This window comes from Silurus meridionalis, chromosome 27 (assembly GCF_014805685.1).
Source record: "Silurus meridionalis isolate SWU-2019-XX chromosome 27, ASM1480568v1, whole genome shotgun sequence".
In the NCBI taxonomy this organism is placed as follows: Eukaryota; Metazoa; Chordata; class Actinopteri; order Siluriformes; family Siluridae; genus Silurus; species Silurus meridionalis.
Genome location: NC_060910.1, coordinates 11,597,459 through 11,606,848, shown reverse-complemented (window position 1 = coordinate 11,606,848; position 9,390 = coordinate 11,597,459). Strand labels below are relative to the sequence as shown.

The 9,390-nt window shown below is 38.0% G+C and overlaps 2 protein-coding genes across 2 annotated transcripts in view; both read right to left on the bottom strand.

Annotated features, from left to right (window-relative positions):
• Window positions 1-217: 217 nt before the first annotated feature.
• Window positions 218-5,222, bottom strand: bmp3 (bone morphogenetic protein 3). The gene is made up of 3 exons (XM_046841897.1): window positions 4,614-5,222; window positions 2,953-3,848; window positions 218-2,139 (listed from the first exon to the last, which is right to left on the bottom strand). Exons 1-3 carry the CDS (start codon window positions 4,855-4,857, stop codon window positions 1,948-1,950), a joined length of 1,332 nt encoding a protein of 443 aa, XP_046697853.1. The 5' UTR covers window positions 4,858-5,222; the 3' UTR covers window positions 218-1,947.
• An 823-nt stretch (window positions 5,223-6,045) lies between these two features.
• cfap299 (cilia and flagella associated protein 299) overlaps window positions 6,046-9,390 on the bottom strand; it is a 63,950-nt gene continuing 60,605 nt past the window's right edge. The window contains exons 5-6 of the mRNA XM_046841899.1: window positions 7,849-7,978; window positions 6,046-6,336 (exon numbers count right to left, since the gene is read on the bottom strand). Coding sequence (XP_046697855.1) covers window positions 6,241-6,336; window positions 7,849-7,978 — 226 coding nt within the window. The 3' untranslated portion in view covers window positions 6,046-6,240. The remainder of the gene's footprint in view (window positions 6,337-7,848; window positions 7,979-9,390) is intronic.

Below are 9,390 nucleotides of genomic sequence, written 5' to 3'. Positions count from 1 at the left end.
CCTTGTGGCTGAATGAACACACATCTCCAAAATCACACTTCCCAGAAGAGTTGAAGTTATTATAACAGTAAATGTGGACTAAATGTAAAATGGGATGTTCAAAAAGCACATGCAAATCTTATGGTCAGGTGTCCACAAACTTTTGTCCATATAGTGTATAATTCAAAGTATTGCTTAATTGACTGATTAAAATTCTGAATAAATAAAAAAAATCAGATCAGTGGAACATACAACTTTATTTATGTCCAAAAGAAAGCAATCTTACAGGTGGGGTGAATGAACAGAAACAAACTCTATCAGTAACTATAAATGCATGTACATTACTCATGTGAAGGCTCCAACCCAGATCTCACCGAAGGCTTTCCTTGCAGAGAGCAAAAACTGACAAGATATGCGACATAAAGAAAATAAATAAATGCACTTAAAGCTCATTTCCATATACAAATATAATTTCTTATGAAGCTTATTATACAAGCACAACCTTAGAACTAAATCATTTACACAATAGATAACATAGTATAGTATAGGAAGCCTTTCTGTAAAAAATATATTATACAAATATTGAAGGAGTGCTCTGTTTTCTGCTAATTTTGTGGTATATATTAAGGTAATTGCTCACTTTTACATATATATATTTCTTTTAATCTGCATACAATGGATGTGTATAAATTGTCAACATGGAAAAAATATACATTTATTAACATGCATTGAAAAAGAGACAAGCATTAGTTCTGTGTAAATATATGTCAAAGTAGAAGTCGATGAAATGGAAGAAAAAACTAATATTTTGTCACATTTATAGGTATAAAAAACAAAAAGAACTGAAGCACCGATTTTAAACAAATGTAAAAAAAAAATTTGAGGCACTTTTGGGAACCATATCGTATATACAGTTAAAGACTGGATATATTTTTATATGCTTTATCATTAGTATACTTTACTTTTTTGATGACTTGGCGTATTGTAATTTATTTAACATATTCAAGGAAAACGCAGTGACCTTTGTAAATAAGGCCCTGAAAATGTGTCTTGGCACAAAGTTTACAATAATAATGACAGACAGAGGTTTGCTTGTAAGATTTTTTTTTCTTGAAACTTGGGTAAATTGTGACACCTTGATGAATGACTGAGTTAAAGTATTCTGAGCCAAAATAGTGGTTTTGTGGTATTTACATAGGAAAACATTATTGTTCACATGAAATTCCACAATATGAAGTCAACAAGGACACTTGGTCAGTAAGTACACTGAAGTTCAGACTGAGATCGGATTGTGGTTTGTGCGCAAATTCTATCAATAAAAACAAATATTGCTTTATTTACTTTCATTTATTTATCATGCTAAATTAAGACTTTAAGGTACTATGTTGAACAGTCAACGCAAACGGTGTGTGTGAGGAGCGCACTAAATCACCCATTTACAATGCTGCTGATAAAATAAATCAACATACTGAGTTCTGGAGGAAAGAAAATATTTTGGCATTGGAATATAATATATATCTCTGTTATATAGCAGCAATAGATAAGAACGTTATGAGTAAGCTGAGTATGAGTATAGTAAATGTGACATAATAGTAACAGCGTAATGGTGAAAGGGAGGAAAAACTGTACAAATTCATATTATCTTTCATCCCTACATCCCCAACACACTACTCTACACATACAAAGAGAACAGACGCACAAACAAGAATAGAAGTCTCTTCAAATGTTCATAACAGCAATGTCAAAGAATTACCCTGTGTTCAATCGGGTGGGCGATTCTGCAAAATTTGCGGTTTCCTTCCAGGCGGTTCGTGCAGACTTGAAGCTTAACAAATAGCATTTGTCCAAAGAATTCTAACGGAATCATCTTCATCTACAGGGATGTAGTCTTTCATCCAGTGCAAAATGGGAATGGGATAAACAGGAAGATCAGATGATCAGGCAGAGTCTGGCGTATTAAACAAGTTATTATCGGCAGGCGCAGGAGTCCACTGTCATGTTGGGGTAGACCTTCAGGACCACGTTCTTGTCCTCGTCGAAGAAGAGGATACTGAGTGAGGACATCTTCTCAGGGACGCAACAGGGCTCTGGGATGCCAGGGACGACTCCGACTGCTCGGACGATGCTCTGGATGGTGGCATGGTTGGAGGGTTTCAGTGACTGTGAGAGCAAAGTTAGAGGAATTAGTTACAGACATCTTCAGGAGCATCCATAAGGGATCAGGTACAGTGAGTACAATGATAATCTCACTGGGTTTTAAATATTTAAAACAGCAAAATATGTGAGTGAAGTATTAAGTTTTGCACTTGAACTGTCTGAAGAAATACTTCTAAACATTATCTGACAATAATTCTGTACTTATTATTGAGAAGTTTTGTACGTTTTGTAATAGAGATTTGTTGAAATTATGAAACAAATAACAGCTGAAAGATTTGAATGCCATACAATAATCGGATGGATATCAGGCTCAGACAACTAACTAGGATACTAAAAATCCCAGAATGAATGGTTCTCAATACACCAACATGTTTATGAGGCTTTTCGTTTGTTAAGTAACCTCCTCACTAACAATTTAATTCTTTAAATATCACAGATTCAATGACAAATCGTTTACATTCATACATTCATACAATATGTACAGTAAAGTGTTCCTGTGTGAATTATTACTATGTACCTGGGTATGTTATTTAGCAATGTTTAAAGGCCAAATGATGGAAATGACTACATCTTACCACTGGGTGGAGCTGACTATCTATTTCAGCATGTATGTTAGACTGCTTTGTGTAAACAAGTTTTCCATCCAAACCAATTCTTTGTACTCTAGAGGTTATGATTTCATAAGAGAAAACACGTATCCACTGATGTAAGAGACCTTCTCCCCACATAAGGAAATTAACAAAAAAAAAAAAAAAAGAACACTGGAATAATTATATCTGTATAAAATGATGTGAATCGCGTGAAAAAGAAACATACCTTTGGCATTGGAAACTGACATGATCCTGAGCAGTAATAGGCATCAAAAGACTTTGGAGAGATAATCCATTCACTCCAGCCAATATCTGCGAAGTCCACCTTCAGATATCTGCGAGCGCAGTTCTTTGGCTCGTTCCACTGCTTCTTCCGCGCTTTTTTTATGGTCTGCTCATCAAACTGCAGAAGTGGGTTTTTGTCTCTGGGGTTCTTGCGAGGTTTCTTGCGTGAACGCTTGGCTGCCTTGTTCTCGACAGGGTCGTACGGGCTTGTTTCATCCCAGGTGTGAATCTCATATGGGTACTCAGGGCCCGGGAGCTCGTTGTTCTGCAGTGGTAGAAGGATATTAGCCGAGCGCTTCGTCCTGTGCGATAAAGTACTATTGTGGTTGTGAAGTCTGAGTTTCTGAAGTCCAGGCACTAAGCTCCCTTTGTGCCTCTGGAGAGTGGACACCACACTTTCGGGCTCGGAGATGGCCGAGTCATTGGCGTAAACCAGAATGTACGGCGATCGGTCGGACAAGAGCTTCTTCCATGGTTGTCCTTGTGAATCGATGGAGATGCCGATGAGAAGCTCATCATGATGCTTTGCCTCGTTGACTACACGAGTGATGTCCGTCCACTGCCAAGATATGAGGTCTCTGTACATAGTGGAGACATTAATGTGGAAGTGTCCGACGTTTCTGGTGCTGTCGTTCAGAGAGGCGAAGATCCAGACGCCGAGGTGAACGTGACCATGCCGCCTGAGGCCATGACGAGCACACGTTTTGGACTTTATGCATCTTTGGCTGCTGTTCTGCAGGTCTCCGATATAATAGTGCAGAGTTGCTGAGAGAACATCTTCCGAATTGGTCAGGGATGTAAGATTGAAGATCTGAAGCTGCTTGTTGTTGATGGTACCTGGACAGAGATCGAAAGTTATTTTCGACATAATTCAAGTTGTTTCATTCAGCAAGATTTTGCTTGATCATCAGAAAATTTTTAGCTCTGACTAATGTTTTTTTGCCTCTACATCTTTAAAACCCCTTGATATTAGGACAGCATGTATTTACATCTGAGATTAGGTAGGACTAATCCCAGCCAGATTTTCATCTCACAACAAGATCAGTAGTAAACCCCTGATTATTCAGTGTATTGTTATTGCAATGTAATAACTCGGATACACGTGTGGAGAATATCAGCGTGTTTTCCCAATTCAATACTCACTCAACATTTGAGTTAAGTGAGTGAGTTGACACATTTTGAATGTGTGTTTATACACGAATACTGTCTATTTGGCTCTCAAATAAGATTTGAAGACAATATCTATGAGCACACACTTCATCTGACACGTGCGCACTCCAAATTGTACACCATTTCATTTAAAAGACGCACAGTGCATGCAAAGTTTGCGGTCAAAAAAGAAAGACAGCACTGCATTTAAGAAGGCAAGTACTTCATGTGTTCATCAGCAGGGCTGAAAAGTGCATGCGCTGAGGATTTGACTGCAAAGCAAGCGAGTACAGCAGGTGGATTTCCCCAAACGCTCGCGCAATACTAAATGCGCAACTTACATTCGATATGTAGTATTCGAGACTTAGTAATGCATGCAACACATCGTTTTGCTATACAAAAGCACACACGGATCATCACGACACTAATGAAATCAATGCAACAGGCACATACCCGGGTGCGCTCTAAAGCTGCGCACCGTGTTGCCGTCCCGATGCGGAAAGCTCGCGCTCGTGTACTTGCTGTAGAGCATCTGCATGTGCTCAGACACTGTATCCTGCACGGACTTCTCAGACTGGTCTGTGTCCACTTTGTGTCCAAAATCCTTCGTTAGTCTAGAGAAGTGATCTTTCAGCAGGGCACAATATCCACAACACACGCAGCTCCATCCAAGAAGGAGAACCAGCAAGCGATCCATGGCGCCGTGGAAAAGCTGTACAAGGAACTCGCGCTGTGCTGATCAGATGCGCTCGACTCTCCTACAAATTCTTATCAAACGAGCGAAAAAAGAGAAGCCCCTAAAAAGAAGCTGCAGTGTGATGGTGGGGATGGAGGAAGTGTGTGAGGAGTGTGTTGAGTATGGTGCGTGTGGAGCGCGCGCTCGGGCTTTTGTGCGTGGACGCTGCACCGCTGGAGGGAGAGCCAATCGCATCTGCGCTCTGCTCTCATATGAGCGCCGAGCGGAATGGGCTGCAGATTTATAGGGCTTAGGGGAGAACCCTGAGGTACTTCACCTTAGATTTAGCCACAGGACAGACACAGATAAGCACAAGGAGGAGGGTAGAGGGGAAAGAGAGAAATGTTGGAAGGAAATAAAGATGCAGAAAGAGAGATTGTGGAAGGAAAAATTGAAGAAGGGAAAGAAAAGAAGAGGAAGAAAATAATTGAGCCCTTCAAGATTTCAAATCTCATAATTAATATTTAATAGACTCCTAAATGATAGATGCCATCATCTACATATTATATATATATATATATATATATATATATATATATATATATATATATATATATATATATATATATATATATATGATCGATTATATATAAAAACAAGACACATAAAAGTTAGTGGGACTCATTTGGAGTAAGGTCAGTGGATAAAATCTTTCAGAAAAGCTTTGGTCTGGGATGGGAGACTAAAAGATGTGGCTTATAACAGGCATTAAAGACTTTGTGGCCGTCAATGGCATTGAGCACACACATCCTGTAGGCAGAGTTTGATCCCATTGAGGCATTGTGTCCATTCCATAAACAACAGACTGGTGGTCTAGGCTTAACCCCCCCCACGACTGTCTTTCAGAACGAGTGAAGCTGAAAGTTATCATCTCTATATTTTCTTGACATACAAAGCCAACAACGTGATTTTTAAGACATCATTTTTGGTGTGTTTACAGGGGAAAAAAAAAATCCTACCATACATAAACACAAACTGAGGAGTGGGTTCCAGTAATGCTATGCGAAATGGACAGTTTATTAAGTTGTTTTTTAATACATGAATATGCTACAGTGAATTTTGTGCCATTTAAGAAAGTAATATTAAGTTGACATTATTTCAGATAAAAACACCAACAAGACTCTCTGCAGAAAGCAACTTAGACACAAGAAGCTGCAGAATTGTTTATTGCTACACATTTGTTTAGAACAAACAATTAAACCAGCTAAAGCTAGGCTAATGTAATGAAAAGTTGAAAAAAAAAAATACAATTACCACTAAATACCTGAAAACCAATTGTTCTTCAAGCCATTTAAAGTGTGGATTTTAAAGTGTGTACGGAATAAACAGTACACACATTGCATATCAGATTATACACTTGATATAATGGTCAAAGATGGCAACGTGATGATAGATATCAGACTTCAGGTACACTCTGGGAGAGTTTTCACAAGGTGATGCCTGTGGAGATAAAGAGAATGTTTTTAGAATAATAGTACTAATTAATCTGCTTGTGCTATTGAAAAAAAAATCACATTCATTTAAACGCATCTTTTTATTACTATAAGCCGTGATATTCTGGCTAAATTTGATAGGTTGCACAATTTTAAACTGAAATGTCAATCAAAATTTTTAAAAACTCTGCTAAGTCACCTGTAAAAAAAACAAACAAAAAAAATACATTTTAAAGTTCAAGCTTTATAAAACCCTCTTATGAAAGCATGAATCTGCTGATTGTAAGCTAACACTTCAGAGGAGAAAAAAACAAACAAACAAGCAATTGGTTTGAGTCTGTTTATGGCACACTGTTTTTGAACCAAACTTCCAAAGCTCCACTTTAGACAAGCAATAAATAGATATGCATAACCCATTAAATAGTTAGTATGATAAGAAACGGTCCCTCAATCAGGCCAATTATCTGCAGCAATTAAAACAAAAATGTAAAAAATTAAGAAAAACCAAAACCAGTGTTTTATGCATCATTTTGTCAGTAGGAATGCATCTCTATGGGCAATGAGGTCATGACTAGTAGGGGCCTGGGCTGGGTTCAGGGCGCTTGGGTGGTTTTGGCATCTGGGTTTCTCAAGCCTTCCTTTCGTTTTTTAATAGCCGTCCTGGTCGGGGTGTGCTCGACCACAGGCACAATTTGCCTCTGCCATCTTGGCCTCAATGTGCGTTCAAAGCGGCCCGTCTGCAGCCCTGCGTCTTTACTAAAATAGCCCGTCCTCGAAGTGCAGAGATGAAGAAACCAAAGTGCCACAGTTTTCCAGGCTGGAATTCACTGGACATTCTCCTGCATTTTATCAAAACTAAAGCACAGCAAAGATGGAAAGGAAGCACCTATGTAAAGATCTTTCTCAAATGCAATTATGTCTGGATTTGTGTATTCCAGTGAAGGTTCATTTTGAATCAAGAAAAGAGGGCCGCTGGATAGCAAAGCAGTCAATCTTTTTTCAATCTGGGTGGTCTTATGATACACTATGCTTTATCAACAAACTTCTAGTAAAATATATAACAATAATGTATTTCTAAAGTGCAAACCTAGCCATATTTCCCTTATCTGGGTAGCAGTGATTTCTATGAACACTTGGTGTAAGGTGAGATCCAAAATAAATAGGATGCCACTCTATTGTACAGCCCCACGCACATGCATACTGTACTCATGCCTAGAGACTTCTCAGCATTTCAACTACAGGCATATTTCAGGAGGTGGAAGGAACCACAGAAGCATTATGAAACCCATGCAGAAAGCAGACACTCAAGACCAAACCAGCTCAAGACCAAACCAGAGACCCTAAAGATGTTAGGCAAAACACTACCCACTGTACATCATTTCCCATCTCCATTAAAGTGTTTTTTTTTGTAATGTATTTATTTATGACTAATTTATCTTTGAACATCTTATATTATAAAATAAAACTAATACTATTCATACACTTATATGCTTTTAAAAAGTGCTAAAAACATTCTTACCTGTGGGTCAACATTCACACTATTTCGATCCTTCTTATTCATGAAGATTACGCCAGCTGAGTTGTTCGTAATCACCTGGTAGTTTGCACTGTCATTCGAGACTACTTCATTTGTTTTCCAGTTGTAGAAACTAAAATAATTGTAGGAAAATAAATGTCAAACAATAAACTAATAAACAAATGAACATAACAATGCTCCACATATAATGCAGCTAATGAAAGAAAATTACAGAAAGTATATAAAAAATGACAGAATGATGAGCCCACCTTTTGGGATGTAGACTGGAAACACTTAGACCTACATTTTCAAACTTTTTAATTTATTTTCAAATACGAACTTTAGTCTTGTAAAGAAATCAAACAAGGCCACAGGAAAATTTTTTCTGTCCATTGCTATCCCTTAAAAATTTAACTGTTCCAGCCCAATGATTTAATATCAAGAGAATCCAACTCTTATTGATGTACACAATGAGCAGTAATAGAGTGCACTCGGGTTCTGCCTGATACTTAGGCATAGCTAGCAATTTGTATCACTATGTGAAAGACAGCTGCTTGGGAAAAGTAGAACTCCAAATGTCACACTTAAAAAAAAAAAAAGTGGTGGGTTGGATAACATGGATTTCAGCTATTCCTAAGCAACAGTCCAACATCCAAGAGCAATGTTAGAACTCAGGGAGAATGAGATTTAGAAAAATTAGGGAGAGGCACTTTGAAAGAGCAAGCACACATTAAGCATTTCAAGCCAGATAATGATAACACTTTGGCACCTGGCCAATGCATGATGCATTCTGATATGTTGCTTAAACATGCAATATGTTCTTACCATCAGATATAAAGAACCTGACATTAAAGGAATAAATCACAGAACTCAAGCACTCATAAACTCAAATGACATCTACATTTGGCTGATTGTCCAGACTCTGGTAGATTGATTTTAGTAGCAGTCTCTGGACAAGCATAAAAAAACGATGCATTTGCATGATGATCACAGATGTATGTACAGTATAGGCCTATTTACTAGATGTTTATATAAATATAATGGAATTAATGACAAAGTATCTGTAATGTACACCAGGATACTTAGAGCTGGTTTATTTTCCACACCCAGCATTTTTAAATCAACCTAAGAGATCATCATTCCATTATTCAGATAGCATTATTAGTTGGGGCCATATACTAAATCTACATGAGTGTAACAATCTGAAATATCTCTAATTTATCACCATGGCTTTAGCAGATACAATGCAAAGAAAGTGTGAGTGAAAGAAACAGAGATGTGGTCTTAAGGTTTCCTCAACACTCCTACTAAACTGACTAAAAACCATGGAGCCATCGTCAGCAACAAAGCAGTGTGAGTTAAATGAAAAAACAGGAAAATAAGAACTAAACAAAATGTAATGGTCTGAATTAAACATCCTCAGAGGATCCCTGCCTACCTTCCTGCATCGGGGGAAGACCTTTCTGCCTTCACTTGTGGTCAGCCTACATGGGGACTGCCTTTACAGTAAACATGGCAAGCTTTAGCACTAGAGCCAAGGTTCTA